The 23,357-nt window shown below is 39.4% G+C and overlaps 1 protein-coding gene across 1 annotated transcript; it reads right to left on the bottom strand.

The window, feature by feature from the left end:
• Nucleotides 1-17,725: 17,725 nt before the first annotated feature.
• Nucleotides 17,726-22,957, bottom strand: ZNF281 (zinc finger protein 281). Its single transcript, XM_035537593.2, has one exon. It carries the CDS (start codon nucleotides 22,955-22,957, stop codon nucleotides 20,288-20,290), a length of 2,670 nt encoding a protein of 889 aa, XP_035393486.1. The 3' UTR covers nucleotides 17,726-20,287.
• Between the last annotated feature and the right edge of the window lie 400 nt (nucleotides 22,958-23,357).

Below are 23,357 nucleotides of genomic sequence, written 5' to 3'. Positions count from 1 at the left end.
CTTTTCATGACACATTAAACAAATATTTACTTGAGTCATTCAATTATGTCTCAGAGTCACCCCAGATAAGAGATTTCTCCTAGCCAACAATGTTTTCAACCCAAAGCCAGTTTTTGCTTTTAGCCCATACAATTGCACAGACTTTGCTTCAAACCCAGAGCTCCTCTGCTCCACAGTGCTTCCTTCTGTCTGTGCCACAAAGCCATCCTCTACCACAAAAAAGTTAAATGATATAAAATCTCTATGATGCAGTCAGAGGAAAGTACCAGTGCCAGTACCCTGCAAGCATTTTCTTTACAAGAAATTGATATTACTTTGAGAAAAAAAATTCACATGCACAGAAGCCTTAGGGCTCACCTGCAAAAAAAATCAATACAGAGCTTTAGTTGACTGAAGCCAGCAAAGATGGCCACAGCCTTGTACATAAGCCCACAACAGAGGAAGAGGAGACACTGTCCTTTCCTGTGTGCTAAAGGTCATAACAGTGGGATCGGCAGAGAGAGCAAACATGAGAACATCAGCAGACATTCAGGGTAAGAACAAGGCTGGGTGGACAGAAACAGAAAGGAAGAATGCAAGAAGCTAAGCAGAAAAAGAGAGAAAACTCAAATACTGCTTTTGAAAACCAGTTACTACAGATGAATTAAATCTGGAAAAAAAATTGTTGCAGGCAAAGATGAAAACAAATTTTCAGGGATTCTTCTAGATGCCCAATAGCAGCCTAAAAAACTATGCTTCTATTGACATTAATACTTACTGCTGATGTCCTACTCATTTCTTTGTTCTAAGTACCATAAAGTTCACTAAATATTTAGTCTTTAATTTCACCCTTGCAAATCTTGATCTCTGCAAAGAGATCAAAACCTCGAGTCACAGCAAGAAAAATTTCAAAAGAAAAACATTTTGATTGCAGTAAGTACGCTAAGAACCATGTACCCTCCCCTCTGCTCAAATTTAAGAGCATGTTGCTTCAATGTTATATTGAACTGAATCCATAGTAATTTAGGATGTAAGAATTTGTTTCAAAGACTTTCTCACCCTTTTCAGAACAATGCTGAAAGGAACTTATCAACTTAAAAAGAAAAAAATCTTCGTGATGATTGAAAGGTTTATAACATTAGATGTGCAAATTAATACATTACTTAATACACTTTATAATCAGAAACACTTTGTGAGACATTATTCCTCTATTATCTCTGCATTTTATTAATTTTCTCTGCATTTTTATTAATTTTATTACTTGTGTCTGCATTTTATTAATTTAATTAATTTTATTAATATTCCTCTATTATCACTGCAGATATTTTCAAAAATAGCTTTGGTGCAAACGACCTGTAGTTAGCAACCTCGAGAACTGCTAACTCTTCTTGCAAGAAAAGAAGCTTTATGTGTTCAGTATCTGTTCACTGCATCTAGCATTTTGTGCCCAACAATTATCTGATAATTTTGTCACGTTTTGTACAAATGCAGATGCTTTGTAAAACATTCTCAATTCAAGGAATGAAAATAAGGAATAGAACTATGAAGATGCTAAGCAAGTACCATTGAATATGTTTTTAAAGGTAAAGAAGAATTGTGTTTTGTCACTTGGTGAAATCTAATTTTTTGGATGTGTCAAAGAGGAAGGGAGGCAAGGCCTCAAGTGACTTTTCTGCAGTTAATTTGCATCCATAAAGATATTTCATTTTACACAAAACATTCACCATACTTGCTTTTACTTTCCAGCTTCTCTTTGGGATTCTATATACTATACTGACATCTTTATGGTTCCCGATGCTCTGCCACATCCACCTGTTTGAATCCTTTGGACATTCCCATAAAGTCAGCAGGGAATTTCTTATTCAAGCAAACCCTTTAGGGTAGTTAAATCTTCCATGAGTCGCTTTGAAATCCTGCCCTGTAATGCACTGACATGACATAGTTGTAGTTGATTGACAGACAGCTTGAAGGAAAGAAGAAAAAAACATGCAAAACAATTTGCTAATTGCAGTGACAATAGTTTTTTCCCTCAGTGCTCTCAGCCAGAAAGCACCACTGGACTGTCATTACACATCTTTATTACTGCTGATATTATTTTTCACATACTAAATAACAACTTCACATTTATTATACACACTGCTAAAATACGCGTTGCAATGTTCTAGAGCAATTTGAAGCATGTTAGTTTATTTTGTAGGAAAGCTCATTTTCCACCCATTCTCTTCAGTTTTAACCCATCTAAACACTCAGGACTAAATGAGTCTAGGTTTATTTTTAACACTCTCACACAATATTTCCACTAGGTATGTTCTTAGTATTCTATATGAATCAACTGCCTCGTTTCAGATGTCTTTTGTGTCAGACATTTTTTCCATTTCCTTTAAAAAGTCGGTAGTGTGATGCTATTTTATAACCATTCACTGAAACTGCTACTTGAATTAAAAACAATGAAACTCATTTAAAGCTAAATGCTATCTATCCTTCATAATGCTATTCTCCAGCACGAGGAAACAACAGAGAGCAAGAAGTCTTTCCAAATACAGCCTCCCTCTGCTAAAGGTGCAGAAGTACTCTGGCAAAAGGGAGGAACTGCATGAAGCAGAGACCTTGCCTCACCTTCCCCTGAGCCTGGCAAATAAAGCTGGGCAGCTCTATGTGGGAGAAATCACTGGAGAATCATCAGGCAGCACCAGCGGAAAGGTGCCCTTGTTTTTATTTCCCTCTAAATGCTTACTTTTGTTCTCTTACGCAGCCACTAAAAATGAACAGCAAAAAAGAACAGCAAAAAAACAACGTATTTACTTTACCTCTGTTTCTGCCAATGTTCTTCCTGTTTGAAACCTGAAAGTCCTTTCAAATGTTCAAGGTCTCCCTACATTTGCGGAAGAATTTGATGCCAGGGAATTGACACAATCCAAAAGAGGCTCTTCTGCACCAGAACTGCCACAGTCCAGAGGGGCTTGGGAACATGGTCAGGACAGCTTGAAACAGTAACACGCCCCAGGGATAGCACATCAAAAGAAGGAATGACCACAGTTTTAGCTCATGTCAAGTGCACACAACTAGTTAATTTCATTATATTCCTAGTGACAACAAAGCTACTGAAGTTTAACTAGCATTGCTGGTTGACGATTTTTTTGTGTTACAACCACAAAAATAATTACATGGCTTTGTTGCTCATGTGGATACTGCTAGGCTGCCCTCAAACAGCAAAACCAGGATAAAATTACAGTCTTGTTTCCACTAAGCAACATTAAATGTTCTTACTTCCTCCTTTTTCGAAGGGAAAAAAAAAAAAAAAAAAGAATGCCTCCTGCTAACAGATGTCACTGCTGAAAACAAAAGCAAAGCTGCTGGGCAAGATACAAAATGAGCTGAGAAGCATGTTCCCTTCCTCAGGTCCTTCATGTAAGCCTGTACGTGGCTGTGGTTCCAGCCCTCCTACCCCAGTTTCTACAAATAAGAAAAGAAAACAAGAATATATCCCTGTTAATACCTTGCATGACACACATTTCATTCTATCAATGCTTTTACCAATGAACAATCCCAAGAGGCATAGAAATTTCAAAATTTCTACCAGGCAACTGTTTTACTTACAAACTCTTTCTTACACCAACTACCAAGCCTACTTTGCTCAAAATAGTTAAGACCTTGGGTCAAGGAGACGGTGGCATTAGCACTCAACAGAAAATGTGCTTCTCCACACTAAAATAGCCACTTAAGCAAGAATGTGGAAATGATTTATCTTGCAATGTTTGAAGTTGGATCTTCACCTCAGCTATGTCATGACTGCACAATCAGTCAGAGAAAGACTGTTACACTTTCATACAAAGAAAAGGGTATTCAGCTCTTCACTATGAGTATCTAACAAATGTTACCTTTTAGAAAATAAGAAAAAGCATAAATATTAGCTAGTGGAAACATTCACATTTATAACATAGGACTTAGAGACCTTCACTGTTCCAGTGCCCAAATATAAATCTCCGTGTTTAATAACAGTAAGGTAATGTAATTTCACTGTAAGCTGTTTCATTTAAATAACATGATATTTGCAATCCTAAATATTGCAGTGCTACGTTAATGAAGATAATCATAAAAAAATCAAACTGAAAATATAAATGAAGCTTATTAATGAAGTCTTGTAAAGGAAATCAGATTTTTGAGGCAAGAAAACTGCCAGATAAGCTTGATTTGGGATTCAGTAATACTGCTTGTACATTCTCCATTCTTTACCAGTTATACAACCTATAGGCATTTTAAAAGTAGGAGACTCTAAGAGACTTCTGAATAACAATATTGACAATGCACATAACATATGCATACGTATGCACATAACATAGTTTGGATCTGATAAAGCAATCAGATGGACTTCTGGAGAGTCCAATAAAATTACAAAATTAAGCACCTGTAAGAATTCTTTTATTATTATTTTTAGTCAAAGTGTCTACTATTCAGTGATGTAATTACCTTTAGAAAACCCCTTAAAACAATAAAGCTGCTAACGTAAAAAGTTGTCATAACTACGGGCACAAGTACTTCTACTGAAATTGACAAAGCTGCCAACTTGCAGAGAATCTGGCTGTTAATCTATTCTTCCTCTATAACTTGCTCAAATGTAGGGTCTAAATAAAATCAATCACTGTACTCTTGAAGAATTAGAACGTTCAGATTTCTCACATTTATAGACATTCTGTCAGCAAGAATACCAAAATTGGAAGGAATGAATAAGGAATTAAGGAATTTTAGACAAAAACTCCATTGATTTTACTTTTCTTGACCTCCCCAAAACTGCGTATGTCCTTGTAAAGAGTGAAATTCAGATGGCCTTTGGGTGTCCAGTATTTCAAGGTTTCAGTGGTTATTCAGAAAAGTAACATAGTAATTCAAATGATATGACGATAGGCATATTCCTAACCTGTACGTACAAAAGGTTGGGTGTATACATTCTGCACTTGAATTGCAGTATTTTTACAAGAACTCACAATATTCTTTATTTTAGTAATACAGACATGGAAAGAAAGGTCTATATTCTATAACTGAGGATGGTGCAGGTTTTCTGTTCAGAACCAAAAAACTTGTGCATACATCAAGAAGTGAAACAACCTTAAAAAGGTCAAACTGTAAATGAAATTCTTTGCCTTTTCATCACCTGTGTATGAATTTAGGAAAAAGACAGTGTTATCAGTTAGAAAGAATTGGCATTATAACTGAATTAATCCTTTCCTAGCATACTATAGACAATTATGTATGTTTATATCACTTAGAGAGATCTCTTTATTCATGTTTTCGTCTTGAATAACATACTACCTTTAAAGTGAGTATATCAGAGAAAGTACTAATGGCAAGACATGGAAGGAGAAGAATGCATGGATGAAAGAGGAAACTCCAATCTGCAGGCATAAAAACTATGTCAGCAGACTAGACCTGAGTTCTAGATGGAGTACAACAAAAGAAAATAATCAGCAATTCAACTAACAAAAAAAAGGAAAAAGAAGTTTGTCACAAAAAATCACTAGCCATGTGCCATTCGTGGTTCCCCATGTACGCCTTTGCCTGGATGAGTATTTGGATAGGCCATGAAGAATTGGATGAAGGATATGATTTTTCGAAAAACAACTGTTTTGTTTTGTTTTTCCTGGAAAGATGAAGTAAACAAATGCTGCAGAAGGTAAACTGTCTTCTTTCCATAATTGTGCGCTGAAGCCCATTCAAAATGTAGCCTCAGAACAGAAGACCACTGACTGTGCAAAAGCACAAATAAAATCCCTCATACGGTTACTGTGGAGCTTTATTTCATCACACACACACAAAAAAAAGTGGAATAAAAAAATAACGTTTCCTACCAAACTTAGCTAAAGTAGTCTTTCACTCTGTACTAGTCAATAAAACAGCACTTAAGATACTGAGAAGTGCATACAATGTGATTGTATGATGCACTGCTTTAGCTTATGATAAATTTTTAAATCAAACTAAATAACATCTTTCGTATTCTCAATCTGCAGTGTGAGAAGGTTATTTTAATTTAGCTTAAAATAGGTAACTCCTCAACTTAAGCTAAATATCATCTGGTTTAAGTCAAAAAAAAAGTTTGTTGAGGTTTTAAAAAAATGGTTTAAAAATTACCTCTAAAATACAATTGATGTAGTTTTCCTCTTTAAATTCATTATCAGGGCAGTTACACTTCTCAAAACTATTGTTCAGTATTCCCTGTAGTTAACGAATGCTTCATCTATGCAATACTATCAATTTGACATGCATGCCTAAACTAATTTCTGGCTGCAGGTACTATTAGATGGTGAAGATCCCTTTTCTACATATCTTCCATGAGGCTCTGATTGTTTTCGTGAAGAGGCTGGTAAGAATTAATTCGGTATTTCCTTTACACACAGATGATTAGAAAAGTCAAATGTTCACTCGAATGAAATAACCTGCTAAAATTCTTCACTGCAAAATGAAAAAAAAATAAATAAAATTTGGAGGGGCAACAGAACCTGCAAGTCATGTCCTTCTGGGACTAACCATAACATAACCATACAACTTGCTTATACAGCAGCTCATTCAACTGAATAGCATTGAAAAGGCAGAGATTCTGATGGATTACAGAATTATAACCGGATAATTTACAGCAATAGCTCATCCATGGGAATATAGAAGTTGCCACGTGAAATAAACTAGCTATTGTATTTAGTCACATATGTATCTGCCTCACTGCCTGAGGCAATGCAATTCCTGATGCTTCAATGGGAGTTGTAAGAACTCCAGTCTATCTTCACTGTTTTTATTATTATTTCAACTGATAAAATTTACTGTAATTAACAGCATATAGATTGCCTACATGTTAGCAGAAATGTTACCTCAAAGCCTTTCAAGATCTCGCTGTCAGTAGCTAGCGATTGCAAAGCTGATCACTCAAGCTGACATTATCATCAACCATATTTGACACAGTTCGATTCTTCCTGTGCATGCACGCACATGATTATAAATATATACAAGGCTTACTCAGAAAGCCTTGCTTCCTTCTAAGAAGAATGCTAATGAAAAATAATTTATATCAACTACGCCAAAAAAAAAGTTTTTTTTTCCCTCTTTGAAAAGCTCTGGTACTCTCAAAGACAATTGTGTCTCAATAGAAAAGTATTATTTGTGTCAGCAGTACACTGCTTATTTTCAAGAAAATCAACCCACATTTACTCACAATATATAAATTTCTGAAAAACTGTAGTTTGCCCTGTTCCTCTAATATACTAGAATACATGCCTCCCACCCTGTCAAAACCAAACTATCCACATAAAGGCCAGTTACAACAGTTCTATACTATGACAGCAGCAAACATCAAAAATAGTGTGCCACTTTCATGCACAGGGAAGATGACACAGGCTAGTCTTACCAGGTCCATTCTTTCCAACAAGAGCACATTTCCATCCCCACATAACTCAGGCATGCTGTCTCAAGTGTTTGTGAAGCTACCTACTAAACAGAGAAGTGGAAAAAAGCCTATGGCTTAAAAGAAAAAAAAAAATTATTCCCAAGTTCATTAACCCTGGTCAAGCTCAAGCAAGGGGGTGATATGGAAGTGGGAACAAGCAGACAAGGGACAGCTGGACTCCCCTGTGACAGCATCAATTAAGGGAGTTTTTACCAAACAAGTGTGAGAGCAGGGAAACGCTCTCTTACACTCTTTGTGAGCCTGCAAAACATCCAAGCTGCAAGCAAGTACCAGTCCTCTGACTCTCATACAGAGGAAAAAGTCCATGCACAGACAAAAAAAAATAGCACCTGGGACAAGGAGTCTGGTGAAACTGGAGCAGGAAGGAAGAACAGAACATGTAGCTGGATGTGGAAACTGGTTAGGCAAGGAACTCAGGAACAGAAATAACAAGACTAGGACCGGAAAAGATGGGAGCACAGAATATGGAATTAGAGAAGCGGGAGCTAAAAGAGAAGAAAGACAAACACTTGTAGAGCAGGGAGACGTGAATGATACGACTGCTGTGTTTGCTTACTGGGATGTTAAGAACTGCCCTGAGAAGCAGAAGTGGAATAAGGTAGAAGGAACAAGGATCAAATCTGAGATAACAAGAGTCTGATAGAGTTACTGCGTTCTGGCCCACAACAAAAATAAAAATAACCAAATACACCATTATTAAGATGTCTGCATCTACTCATGAAAACAACTCACAGATGTTTTCTCCACTGGTGCTGTTCCATTGAGGGTGACAACCAGCTACTATCGTACTGCTCAACCAGAAGAATATCCATAGAAATTCAGCCATGTGCCATTTTGCCCATTTTCTCAGCTTGCTATCTTAAAAATATAAAATAATAAATACAAAAAGCAAGAGAAGTACAAGAATATCAAGATTACAACTTGAAGTCATAAATTTGTCCTGAAGATAGTTGTGAAATATTTTCTGACAAATTCCCTAAATTCAGTAACTACAGTCTGCTACACACAGTAAAGGGGATGTCTCTAGCTTTACACCTTACTAGAACAAAAAGTTTGATAAAAATCAATAATTACACTGTTCAGCTATAATTTAGCAGTGCATCTAAAAGAAGATAGTATCTTCTAACACTTTAGTGGAACATTAGTCCAGTACTTACCCTTTAAAAAAGGGATAACATATTTCCATTGCAACATCTATGCGAACCAGGGATTTTCACACAAATTTTCACAGAAATTTTCACTGCATTTATATTATATGTACTTTACAAACTAAATACACACAGTATGCACTGAAAAACATTTAAATGCATGAAAAAGCTATATCTGTAAGCATAAACCAATGACTTGCTGTTCATAGAAGCCAGAAAAGTTGAAAAAGAAATACTGAGTTAGTCCAACCACCACCCAGTGATAAAACCCAAGGACTGTGATGAAATCAAGTCTAACAAATGAAAGAAGTGTAGGACACAGAAATGAAATACCTATAGCTAGTATGCCAAAAAATTAAATTAAAAAATGCTAACCTCAGAGGCCATTACTTAAAACTAGTCCTACAACAGCTGTCTGAAAGATATTAAACTTCCCACTATAATTGATAACTATCACCACATGAAATCCCAGGATTCACTATAGCATCATTTAGCAACACTGCCCTGACCATGAGAAACAGACAGATCAGACCCACCTAAGCAACACTAGACCCACATGACATCACCATACTATCCAGCTTTGATTAAGCCTTGAAGAACATCTGGAATACAAAACATTTCTGCTGTTATCCATTCCTCGTATACATTTTTAGTACCCATCCTTTTCACTTTTTTTTTTTTTTTTTTAAACTTTGCTTTTTTTCCCCCCCAAAAAAAAGAAATCTGGCTCAACCAGTCAAGACAATCTTTTGCAACAACTGAGCCCATGACCAGAAAAACAGCTAACAGTAATGCCTAAAACAGTCTAACACTGTTACAACTTATCAACAGACTGATAAGATAACACCCTATGCCTGCCTTTCTCTAGAAGACAGATTTCAAGTTAAAGTCTGAACCAAAAACAGAAGCTGCATTCTCTCGGCTTTGCTTTTTTCTTTTCTTCTGCATGAACTCTGAACAAGAGCAGTTTCAAACCAGGCCATTTAAGCTAACTTTGAGGGAGAAGAGAAAAAAAGCAATTAGAATGTCCCAAATTATATAAAAAGACATGTCGGATAGACATTTCCTTATCACAACTTACTAGGGTTAAGAAAAAAGGAAACAATGAAAGCTAGTAAAATATAAACAAGATTTTATTTCAAAATGTTTTCACTGTATTATCTTCTTAACCATTAATAACAGACTATGGCAGCTTGTTGTGGAAAATACCTACAATTTAAAGCGGACTGAAGTTCCAAGCCAGAAATCAGAAACAACATTTAACTGCTCAACACTGCATAGAGATAGGATTCCAGTAAACGTCTAGAACTGTCTAGCACATTTGTTCCATTAAACAATGTACTTTCAGATACCCTACTGTACTACATCCTATGAACAAACAGCGTCCTCTCAGCATAAATCTGACATTCCCGTTTGGCACTGACCAATGATCAAACAAAACTGTAGAGAATCACATAATTGTTGCTGTAGGAAAGGACCTCTTCAGGTCAGCTTGTCAAAATCCTCTGCTTCGTCCAACTCAGCTAGAGCAGGCTGCCCAGGACCATGTCTAGTCAGGCTTTAAACATCTCCACACACATAGACCTCACAATTCCTCTGAGCAACTTACTCCTGTTTGACAGCCCTCACAGTAAAATAATTATTTCCTTGTGATCAGATGGAATTTCATGGGTCGTGTGTCCATCATCTCTTGTCCTGTCAGTAGGCACTACCGAGGAGAGTCTGGCTCCCTCACCTTCACTCCTACCAATAAAGTATTTGTACACAGTGATGAGATCCCTGAGCCTCATCTTCTCCAGATTGAACAGCCCCAGCTTTCTCATCCTTTCTTTATATGAAATACTCCATCTTCATGGCCCTGGCACTGAACTTCCTCTCTTGTACCGGGTAGCCCAGAACTTGACACAATACAGCAGGCATGGCTTCACCAGTGTCGAGTACAGCGGAAGGATGTCTCCCTCAACACGTGGGAAGCACTCTTTCTAATGCAGCCCATGACACTGTTGGCCTCTTTTCCCACACAGGCATGCTGCTGGCTCATGGCTAGCTAGTTGCCCACCAGCACCCTGAGGTCCTTCTCAGTACAGCTGTCTCCCAGCCAGTTGGCCTCCAGCATGTACTGGTGCCTGGGAGTACTCCCTAGATGTAGGATTGAGTGCTTCAGGTCACTTTGAACGTCAGCACAACCATTTGGCCTATCAGCCACTCCTCCCAGTTCTGTATCATCTGCAAACTTGCTGAGGGTACACCCTGACCCACCCTCCAGGTCATTAAATGAAGATGTTGAACAATATTTGAAGCTGCAGAGTCTCAGAGAAGATAAAGTCCATCTCTTTCTCATCCTCTCCAATGCAGCCTGCTGACTCCTGCCACAGCTCTTTCACCTGGTGGCACAGCTCCTCAGTAACTGCACACTAAAAGAGTGCTTAATCCTGCCCAATTAGGGGTCAGGTAGAACAAAGGCTGCAGGTACTCTTTAATCAAGGACAGCTGACAGAGTTTGTTAGAAGCTGCTAGAGCTATCCTTACCGCAGCCTCACCTATCTGCAGCAGATAGGTGCCTCGGAGGGCTCCCAGACAAAGCACCCAGAACTGCCTCTGTTCGCTGCACTTTGGGCCTGCCGCTCATACAGGCCTCCCCCAGCACAGGCAAAAGGCCAGGCAGGGCACTTTCTGTTTCTACTAGTACATCAAGGTTAAAAAATAAAAATAAAAAAGTAGAAATAATTGGTTTACCACAGCTTTGCTAGCATGTGGAGAAACTGCATAGCACTTGATTTTCACCAAGAATTTACCTCACACTCCTTAGCACACTTCTTCCCCTGGGAGAAATATAATCATTGTTTTCACTTCTCAACCCCCAGAGAATTTGATGTGGAATTACGAAAATAAAAGGCTCCAATATAAAATCAAGCAGGTTCTAGCTTATAAAAGTAAGCTTTATAAGGCTTTTTAAAGCCTTCTCATTTCCACAGGAGAGAACATTACCTATATTTTTCCAACTGACTGTTAATGTACTATTCTACATATCTTTTGATCTGACGTATTTTCACTTCTCACTGTGCGTTAGATATGTTCTATGTGTTTACCCAGAAAACATTTAAAGACAATATTAAATGGTAACTGCTGTTTTATCTGTTAAGTTCACATAGCTCTGAAATAACATGCACATTCTAAACTTAACTTTTTTTTTTTTTTTTTTTTTACACCCTGAAAAAAGCCTACTGCTAAAGAGGCACGCTCACAATCGTCAAAGCACCCAATCCAGCTACTTGCCCAGGCCACGGCCTTGTGGGAGTAGCGTCCATGATCACCAAGGAAACAACCTGCTCTTCACATTAACACGTAGCCAGGTCCTTGAAAACAGAAAGAGTCAAACAACCAATTTTTACTCCTTTAAAGGGTAAATAAATAAACATCTGGTCATAGAGAAGCAGTTCTATAGATAAGACTTCTCTTTTAGAAAAACATCTCCATTCATTATCTTCACTGCTCACTTTAGAGTTCGTTCTCCCAAACAAGCCTTGCCTTTACAAGAGACAGCACAATTCAGATCGACATTGCTGGAACCTTGAGAAAATCCTAAATGAGCAGGTAGTGTCATTATTTAAGAATGACAGGTGATTCTCTACGGTTAAAGAACATTGCTGAGCACTGCAATTCAAAAATGACTACAAAAGTTGGGTGGAGCAACAGGGCCTCCCCAACAGCAAACAGCCACAACTTTTATGTGCCTTCTGCAAAATACTCTGCTTTTTTATATATGCCACCAAGAAATTTGAGCCTTCCTAATATTTCAGTGCAGTGCACTACAAACCTGCAGATATGCACCAAACTAAACAGAAAATGAATGACAAAGATTTGTTATTTTTCTAGACTCCGAATTATAAGACCATACTGGTAATTTTGAATATCTCATTGTTGTGTATCTAAAATCAAATCAGGACATTACACAGTATAAGAAACCAGAAGGCTCTTTATGAGGCATACAGTCCCTCTACTTTCCTTTCTTTCCCACCTCCTTGCACATCATTCCTGTAACAATATGTATATTTAGAGAAAGAACTCCATGTTATTTCTAGATTTTGCAAGCTAACAATTTACAATACATTTTCTAATCTTTTGATTTTGTTCACTGATGGGAGAAGGGGGATCCTCTGTTTTATTTGTGTCCTTTCTGGCGGAGAAATAAAAAAAAAAAAAAAAAGAACAGCTCTTTGAGAAGCTTGTGCCAGCTTCATTGTCAAGACAAAGGTCACTGCATTCCTATTCATGATGACCTACAACTGTACCCATTTAAAGACTTCATTATGCTACATTAGAAGGAACTCTTTCTCAGAGGTTTTCATTTAGCTTCATTGTGAGAAGAACAAAACATGCAAGCATCAGAATATGGTGGTAAAAACAGTAAAACTGATGATTTTAGTTACCAACTGTCTTATTTCATTTGCCATCCACTCTTAAGATGGTATTTGTGAAGGATGATTTCCAGAATCATGTAAAATAAAATATGAAACTACTTTTACTCTACAGTGCATCTCCAGACTCCAAAGTAAATAAGCAATCAAATTCAGCATACCTACTCAAAATGGATTGCAATCTCTCCAAAATCAGAGGTTCCAACATCTCTCGAGTGGAGCAACTGGTTTAGCCTTCATCTCCTTAGAGTAATATTAAATAAGACTATTATAGAAATAAAACTAGAAAGAAGTTTTAATTATGAATGCTCAGGAAATACACTTTTAAATCACCCACACCTTTCATACAGATTTAACTCTACACTAAAATCACTAACTATTACCATGCCTAGTTACAAGGCTTCATAGACCAAATAAACAAACTGTTTCATGATGTAATTTGACCAAACTTTTAAAAGTTGACAAATTTCTTAAGCTACACAGCTTAAATATTTTTAGCCACACACCTCAACCAATTTTTTGAATAATCCTTTGGACTAAAGTTGGCCAGACCCAAGATAACAGAATTTTTGCACAGATTTCTGCTTTTCATTTTCAGAAAGTGACCCAATAATTGGAAATGGCAGGTCTTTGAAAATAAAATAAGTATTTAAAAAAAAAAGTGTTCTAAGAAACAGAGCTATAGAGCTTTCTGCAGTGTTACACTTGAGCATCATCACTTACCACAGACAAGCTGCAAGTGCAAAGCCATGTTCTCTCTACTGAGATTACATGATTGCTTGCCCCTTAGACCACGGGGCCAGAAGATCCTACTAAATGTGTTATTCCGTATAACCTGACCAAATTCCAGGTAGACAGTTAACTAATACAATATAAATGCCCTCTTCAGTTGCATAAGCTATTCTTTATCAGTCTCATTTTCCAGTATTACCAAGCACTTTTTAAGTTAACCCACTTTTCATTGTAGACAACCATTTCATTTAATGGATACGAATATACATTAAAGTTCCTCAGCAGAACATGCGAGATGTTTTACCACACACCTATATGTTTTCCTATTACAGGAAAACAAATTGAAGTGATTCAAAACCTTGTCACTCAAGTTGCATATAGACTTCTTTGTAAAGTCTACTCTTCAAAACAGATCTTTGCTTTTATGTCCGTTCATCTCAGAGAACAACTTCCCATCTTTGAGACTTTTTCCCCCTCCAGAAAAAAATATTCAGGATCTTTGAGCAGTCTGAACTATCCTTACCACTGTCAATACAGTCTCTGGCCTTATGCCAGCACCCAGGCACATCAGGATCCAGTCAAGACTCTAGCCTCCCATGCAGTGAGGACAGAGTAGAGAAGTACACACTGTGAAGAGAAATTAAGGGATTAAAAATAACCTGTCTTCTAGCCTTTGAGAAACCTCAAAATGAAATCTCTTTTGCGAAAAGCACGAAGTAAAGTTATGTTACAAACAACAACACTGAAAAATTCTGAATGGTAATAACCTACCTTTAGCAGGTTTTAACATTGAAGGTAGCACATGCACTACCACAGAATATCTGGCACATGCTGCAGCTCCTGCATAATAACCATTTCATGCCTCGTTAGCTCACAGAATGTTTTGATATTTGTAGCACTAAAGAGACAATTTAAAAAACATTTTAAGGTAAGTTAAAGTATATTAAAATAATTAAAGAAATGTATAGCTAATTTAGTTCTCCTTTCATTTTTTAGTCTGACCATACAACACTTTATTCAATTTAACACCGAGTCCTCAATTACACAAGCATCTTTCAGGTGTACTTTCATAACATTACTTAGGATTACAATTTTTTTTGTTTTACAATTGCAAAATCTACTAGAAATTTAATAAAAACAAAATATTAAAAAATATCAGGATGTAAACATAGTAGCATGCTATCTACATAAATTTACATTACTATCAATATTATAAATCAAGCATTAGAAATTAAAAATGCCAGCACTAAATCTTCCATTTAATCCTCAATTCACCTCATCTTGTATTTGCATTATGACAGACTGATTACATGATGGCACAGTATTTTTTCCAAGCAACTCTGTTGCTGTTTATACCCACAACAAATAGGATGACAACTCTCCGAGAATGAAGCAGGACTGTGTTTCACAAGGCTGCTCTCTATAGAACCTGGTTTCCCTGGATGCTGGATTAGCAGTGAACACAACAGAAGGGAAAGAACAGATTTAGGCTTCTGAACATCACCTTAGAGAATTAAACTCCCCCATGGCTCTGCCCCATAGCTTCTACTTGATTCAAGACAATCAGCTACTCCACACTTACTAAGCTGGTAACTATTCCTCAATCTCTACACAGGGTTTGAAACAGCAGGGGTATTACAGAAGGAACTCAACTCCAATCAATGTCAAAGAAATGAAATTCCACTACCTATCCCTTCAGGTCATAGGTGTCAAACAACCTGTGCATCAAAAAGTTAATTTTTAGCATCAGTGTCTATAAAAAAATATATAAAATTAAATTATTGGTATGGGGATATGAAAAAACAAATTTGTTATTTTGTGATGTCTCACTGTGTTAGGAAACAATGCTAAAAACAACTGGGTTTTAGCTGCCAGTGAAAAGGGGGACAAGAAGCATGCTTTGAACAACACAGATAAATTGTATTAGTATTTCATAGCTATTAACTCAGTGAACAGGTTATATCCTGGGTTCCAAATACTACACAAAATACTATGCTTTATTTTCTTATTTTCTTAAATGCTTGTACAAATAAACAAACAAAAAAGCACAAACATCACCTTAGAAGAACATTAAAAGTGAAGACTGCAGATTATATAAGCCAGAAAGCAAACTTCACTATGTGGAAATGTGCAACATATGCCCCAGTATAGGGCGCACAAACACTATTTGAACTAATGTAGCAAATAATTGTAATGGTTCCATCTGTTATGCAGGAGGGGTCACCTTCAGAGATGTACCCACCCAACTTTTAAGTATCTGAATGTAAATGCATTTCAAAGAATTTTAAGTAAATGTAATCGTGTTTTCAAGAACAGTCAGTGACTCAAACAAGACTAGGCTGGTTGGGTGTCCCTAAGTCCAACCTCCAACATGGATGTTGCTAACAGGGTGGGGTGTACTTATTTGTTTTTAAAAAGGGATGAAAAAGCCAGTGGAACAAGCAAGTTTTCTTCCTTAATTTTGTTTCAGGAAATATATGCAGAAGATAGGGTAAGAAAGATAGCGTGTGGAGCGTGAGACAGACTAAGCCTGGAAAATTCCAGACCAAATGGTTAAAGCCAGTAGTCAGAAAGGGCTGAAAACAGGATCTTCCATTTTAAAGTGACCAGACTCCTTTCAACACATAATATATTAAAAAAAAAAAATGAGAACACTGGCAGCTTAAACATTCGCACACATATCTTCTCAGGCATAAGGAACATCTCCAGAGTAGCACCTGTGACTTCACCTGCACAATACTAATTTCTAGTCAGTGGGAAAGAAAAGCAGAGGCATCATTCAGACACATTGTTGTCAAACATACCTAAGGCAGAGAAAAAAAAACAGCCAGACCAAAACCAAAACAACACTAATGGAATACATTATATTATTACAAAATCTTCAAGGTTTCCATGATACATCGGGCTGCCTTTTTTCTAGTACATAAACCTGAAATTGTAATCTCCCACCACATTTTCCCATTTTTTTAACCCCTTTTATTCCACCAATTTCTTATTCTAAAAATTTCACCCACTACCCACAAACCCTGTATCTGATCTGACTAATTTGGGAACTACTGCACATTTCAGCCAGCTCTTCTAGCTTATCTGCAGGCATGTTAGCCATGTAATTTTAGTGTCCTGGAGCATACTGAAACACATTCACGATTCACAGTACCATGATGTGCTTGGCCCAAGCAAAAACACAATGTGAGCTACTATAGTAAGAAGCGGAACACTTTATCTACAACTTTCTATCATATCATCACACGTATCAATTCTTATATCCCCTGTGTTAGCGATAGGAAACAGATTATCATTCCCCGCCCATAATCTCTTGAACAAGAAAATTTAACCAAGCACTAAAGTGAAAAATTACATTCAAAGGCCATTTTGCTTTCTTTTTGTCCTCCCTGTCCATGCTGTGACGTTACTACTAAATACACAGTTCTTTTTATTATCTAGCATGTAACACCATACTTGATTTCGACCATATCATTTTACCACACCCTTTAGCTAACCTGAAGGAAAATAAATTTGAACTCCATACCAAAAAACTCTACTTGCATTTCTTTTTTTGAATGACTGCTAACATGTGGAGAGAATATACAAAATTCCAGTAATTTTCCCTTTCAGATCTTCCAAAATTATTCCTAGCACCTCTCTGAATATCTTAAACATTTAGTATTATTTTATATTTGCTTGGGAAGATTTTCATCCTTAGTTGTCATACATCAGTACTTCTCAGCATACTGGTGATTTTTCTCTTATTCACGTTGTTGCCTTGATTCAAACTGCAATCTTCTTTGCTTTGACACTGCAACCATTCTGAGACTTTCAGCGCTGCTACTCTTATAATCACATGCAACGTTGAAGAAAAACACAGCTTAAGGAAACGGCTGCAAACCATCTTCATACTAATTAATATGCTTTCTGGTATTCTGCTGTACTACTATTTTTACTAGGCTTTCCTTAGAAGGTAAAAGTTAGCACAGAAAAGAGGAAAAACAGATATAAGACTTTCTAAAATCTTTACTTTGAACAAAATCGTATTATATATGCGTCATTCCGAATTTTCAGCAATTACAAAATGTCTTTGAAGTTAACAATACACAGTTGTTGTTTTTTTATTTTTAACCAAAATCTTATATAAAAAAAAAAAAGATTTAAAAAGCTGAGGTCGTGTGAACAGTTTAACTTAAGGAAATCTGTTATTTTTTTTTCCCCTTGGAGACTCAAGGTATGAAATAGGGCCCTGATTTCTAGAACACTGCATTCAGATTACATGACCCAAAAAGAAATTGAAGGAAAAAAACGAGCTGAAAACATGCCAGTAAATCACATTACTCCTTCTCAAAACGTCATCTCTTAACATTTCCCTAATAGGCTCTTACAAGTGTGACTGGATAATAGAAGTGATATCTTTATGATTTTGTGAATAATGGGTTTTATTAGTATTAAGTTAAAGCAAACAGCCAGAACAATACATATGCAACTTCTACTACACACAATATAAAGAAAGTAAATTATAACCTCTGTAAAACAAGAGAAAAGGTACTGAAAAAGCCAACAGTGGTTATGGGCTATTCCATCCCCAAAACCAGGCTGGGATCTGTGTATAGCGAACAACTGTTGTTCGCCTTTTTCAACTGAAATAGGGTGAGATACATAATCAAGTATAAAGAAAAGGTTAATGGAGCTACATGGATTTTCTGAACAAATTCTAGATTAGTAAGAAAAAAAGTTCACCTAGTAAAAGAGGTTACAAGTGGGCTCAGGTTTCAAATTTTAGTGGTGAGGGACAATGGGAAAAATTACCAAGGATTTTTGTAACAATTCCTTTAATAATACACCACTTTCATAACAGAAGTGTTTTACACTTGCACAATGTTAATAACTTTATTATACATGGAAGCCTGTAATAGGCTGATTACACAATAAGACTGCAAACAACCACTGGTACTTTCCTGACACCAGAAAAGTACGTTAAGACTGAAACATCACCAAGAGTACATAAAAAACCATCAGCATAAACGTCACCAAAATTACATTAAAAAACTAATCAAAAAATACATTTGCAAAAAGTGGTTTAGAGCAGTGCCACTGCCTTTCAGCAGCTTTGAATGGCCACCAGTACTACTACCAGGTTTCCGTGGCTCCACAGGCATTAATCAGGATTCACATATAATAAATAATGTACCACAAAATATACATAAAGTAAGGCAATAATTCCAAAGAAAAGTTCTGTTGATATTGAGAAGCCGCTCAAGTTCTACTCTCGTAGTTGACACCATCACCAGAAACCTTTGATGGAATTGCAGCCTTAGGCCCTAAGCCTGCAATGATAAACTGCTGCAAACCCCTGTATCCGTAAAGAGCTCCAGCGACACCACCGGTAACACTGCAGGGCACAGGGGTCCATGTGAGCTGATCCTGATGCAGGATCGGGGCCTTCATATGTACAGTTGGGAGTAGATTATTTCTTATTGTACATGGAAACCTCGACAGAATTCTAAAAACATGTGGGTGTTCACTGTTCGTTATCTGATGTCATGAGACATCAGAAAGTACATAGTAAGATATGCACTTTCTGGAATGTAAATTTTTTTTAAATGTTAGCTATTAAGTTGGGGGGTGAGAGAGGGAGTAGGCAAGAAGGGGACGAAAAAGGTGTAAATTAAGAAAAAAACACAAATCAAGGCCAGAGAATTGGGAGCACAACAAAAGAACGGGAACCTTATACATTAAAAGAATGTGGAAAGGGGCAAGAGCAAGAGACCGACTTCTTTTGAACCATGTAAAATAAATAATGTATCCCAAGAGCATATCTAGAATACGACTGTAGTTTCAAGTCGGGGTTCTAATGACATGAACCAGATGCACGCACTTCGTTCTCATGGTTTGTGTCAACAGAATCTCTTTACGGAATTACAGTCTTACACAGGAGTTCTGGGGACATTATTATTTATATTAAAGCTACCGTTCCGGGCTCTCAGTACAGATCCAAGAATATTTGCTCCACCTGTCTGGAATGAGCATCACCTGGAAGAACAGGAGTACTTTAAAAGCAACAAGATTTAGGTAGCAAACTTCTTTCAGACCAGCCCAGACATAAGAGACAGCAATTTGAAATGTTGTAGATCCCTTCCTCAAAAAGCTTGATATATTTGTCACTATCTGTAAATCGGAAGTTCCAATACACTAGTGGTGCATAGAATTCCCATGCTTCGTTACACTTTCCTGAGAGTAAAGCAATTAGAATAAACCTTAGTCCTAGGAACAAAGTTAATTTTTTTGCATTTTAAACTTTTGGGCTATTCCCTGACAACCTATATTTGAAAATTTGATTGCTAAATGTTGTCACTTGAACAAAAACACTATTTCAATCTATTGATTTTTGATTAAAAACCATAATAAACAGATCTAAAAAAATCACACTAATAAAATAAACTAAATATGAAAAGTTGCATTGAAAGGGCATGTTACATTATTCGTAATAGGACCGTGTAGAAACATTCCAATGGCAGTGTTGTCAAAGTAAAACTACATTAAGAAGACCCCACAGCCCGGTCACAGTCGGGACCTTACCTGTAACTCTGGCTAGTTGGGGTTTTTACTCGTGTACTACATGGCTCACTCACATCAGACATCATATTTGAATACCCTGAGAAATCTGACACTGAAGTCCTTACTCTATGGTCCACTTCCCCATTAGAGTTAGTGATAAAAGTCATTGGCACCCTGCTGCCCGACTTAAACTGAGAACCAAACGCTTGTGCAAAGTTCTCGATCTGGTAGGTTGCTCTAGGCTCTATGTCCTTCTGAGGATCTATCTGACTAGCTAACTCCTGAGATGGGATCTGAAAGCTCGTTGAGGATTCTAAGTTTTTCTGTTCCTTCTGGCCAGTCAGTTTCTGAGATGTAGACTGGTAGTTAGATGAAGTCTCTAAGTTTTTTTGAGGATCGATGAGATCATCCAGCTCTTGAGAAGGAGTCAACTGTTGATGCGTAGCCTCCAGAGCAGATAAATAAAAGCCTGGCTGAGATCCAAGCAACATCCCAAACGGAGGTTTTGGCAACGCAGTTGGCAATACTGAGGTAACGGACTGGCTGAAGCCACACTCGAGCGGAGATGTAGTGTAAATCTGTTTGTCTTGAAACAGAGTGTGGTTATGCAGAGTTGAAGACAAGCTAACAAACTGGAAACTGGGTCCAAAAGCAAAACCAGTGCTGTTGGTTGTTCTTTCAAAAGCTTGTTGGAGGTATTTTGAGTATTCTTGCAACATGCTCGCCTTATCATTTGAAACTGTTTGAGAGTTAGGGCTCAGGTTTTCTTCCTGGACCATCTCTGAATGTTCTCCAGAGCTGTGCAAGTCCACACGCTGTTCAGTTATACTGAAAGGATCTTCCTTCTGGCCTTCTGATTTGTGAGAGTACTGGTCCAAAAGGCTCTGTAAAACTTCATCGGGAATACCAGACTTGTCATGGCAAGACTTTATTTCGCTATTTAAGGATGCTGAATCAATGAGAGATAACGGAGTTTCATTATCCATAACACTAACACCTGCAGACTGGATGACGGACTGCTGGGAAGTCATGTGTCCGACATTAATTGAAAAGGCACTGTTACCGCTTGCAGTTTGCAAGTATCTTCTTTTCTTTGAAAACTGCATGGCGTCATCGTAATTGCTACTTATTTGACCTGGTTTACCACCTGTACTTTGGAGAAGACCAATAGTTTCTACACCGGTATTGGTTACTAGGGAGCCTAGAGAGCCACTCTGTTTCCCAGCCAGTGGTTTTTGCCCCAAAATATCTGGCAGCGGCGATACAAAATTAAGGAAATTTTTGTCTGTCTGTTTCCTGCTTCCTTTCTTGAAGACCAGTTTTGGCACCTTTTTCTGAAGTTCTTCTATGCCCGTGCCGGCTAGACCACCACTGGAAGACACGATAGGAATATCAACTGCATAATTTGGCATGGCCACATTACTTGTAACTTGAGACTCAGTTACTTTGCTGCTACACTTATTTCCTTTGTTTTCAGTGGATATACTTTTTGTTTTACTTTTTCTCCTTGAGGAACTTGTATTTCCCTGAGACAACGCAGCCAAGCTACCCATGTTATTCGACGATCCGGGCTCCATTCCAGCACCTGCTTTACCTATGGCTTCACCACACGTTCTTCTGTGCTTCAAGAGTCTATCAGTCCTTGAAAAATACTGCTGACAAGTGTCACATTTGTATGGCTTTTCTCCACTATGCGTCCTCTTGTGTCTTTCCATGTGGTACTTCTGGATGAACTTCATGCTACACTGGTCGCACCCGAAGGGCTTCTCCCTACTGTGGATCTTCTCGTGTCTCTGCAGCAGGTACTTCTGGATGAAACCCATGCTGCACTGGCTGCACTGGAAAGGCCTCTCCCCGGTGTGAATGAGCACATGTCTGCGCAAGTGATAGGAGCTCCTGAAGGCAGCGCTGCAGTGTTCGCAGACGTGAGGTTTCTGACTTGGGGACGCGATGGCACCTTCCGCATCTCCCACCAGGGGGGGTTTGGATGAAGCGCTTGGCTTCCGCTTGGCTTTGATTCCCTGAGTTTCTGGCTTTGGCCTCTTTGCCTTCTTGACCTGGGTATCGTGCTTTGGCTCACCCGAGCTCCCAGGGGCGCCCTCGCCTCTGCCACTCAGTAACAGGTCTCGGTGGGGATGCTGGTGCAGGTGGTGAAGGAGGCTGAGGTCCTGAATCACGCTCTGGCCGCTCCCTTCCCCGCCGCCTCCGCTGCCCCCCAGGCCCGGGGGCCTCTCGTCCCCCGCCGCCCCGAAGAGCCCCCCGTAGTGGTGGTGGTGCTGCTGCTGCGGCGGCTGCTGCTGCTGCTCGTCCTCCTCCTGCTCGCTGGGCTTCTCCTGCTTGATGCTCACCAGGGACTGCAGAAAGCCCCAGGGGCTCCTCTGCGCGGAGGAGGCGGGCGCCGAGGGGAAAGCCCCCGCCGGCTCCTTCTTGAAAGTCACGTCCTGAGGGGGGGCGGGCGGCGCCGGGGGCTCGGCCGCCGCCGCGGAGGAAGCGGCGGGAGGCAGCACGCACTGCGGGGGGTGCTGGGCCGCCGCGGGGGGCGCGGCCGCCCGGGTGAAGCTGGTGACCGGGGGCAGGCGGTGGTTGAACATCACCATGCCGGGGGGGAACGCGGGCTCCATGGCGGCCGCCGCCCTCTTGCCTCCTCCTCCTCCTCCGCCTCCGAGGAAGCCGCTGCCGAGTTTCATCCCCCGGCCAGGCGGCCCGGGGAGGAGGCGCGGCCCTGAGGGGCTGCGGGACCCGCCGCCCGCCCGCCGCCTCCCGCCGCTCAGCGCCCGGCTCCCGCCGCGGCCCGGCAGCCGCCGCCCGGGCGCATGGCCGCCGCCGCCCGGCTCCCGGCTCCCGGCCCCCGGCCCGGGCCGCACTTACGGCTCCCGCCGCCGCCTCCGGTCACCGACACCGCCGCGGCCGCTCCACAATGGGATTAGCAGCCCCGAGCCCCGAGCCGCACATGCGCGCCGCGCGGCACACTGGGTACGGGCCCCGCTCCGGCAGCGCGCAGGCGCCGCGGGCCCCGCCTGGCTCCCTGCGTGTTCGCTGCCCCGCGGTGCCGAGCTCTGCCCCGCGCCGCCCGCACCCAGCGGCCCC

The sequence above is a fragment of the Cygnus atratus genome, chromosome 8, assembly GCF_013377495.2.
Source record: "Cygnus atratus isolate AKBS03 ecotype Queensland, Australia chromosome 8, CAtr_DNAZoo_HiC_assembly, whole genome shotgun sequence".
Lineage (NCBI taxonomy): Eukaryota > Metazoa > Chordata > Aves > Anseriformes > Anatidae > Cygnus > Cygnus atratus.
This window is presented reverse-complemented; position numbering and strand designations above follow the sequence as displayed.

Excerpts from the sequence above, each read along its gene's own strand:
- ZNF281 (XM_035537593.2), bottom strand. The coding sequence starts at position 22,957 with ATGAAACTCGGCAGCGGCTTCCTCGGAGGCGGAGGAGGAGGAGGAGGC.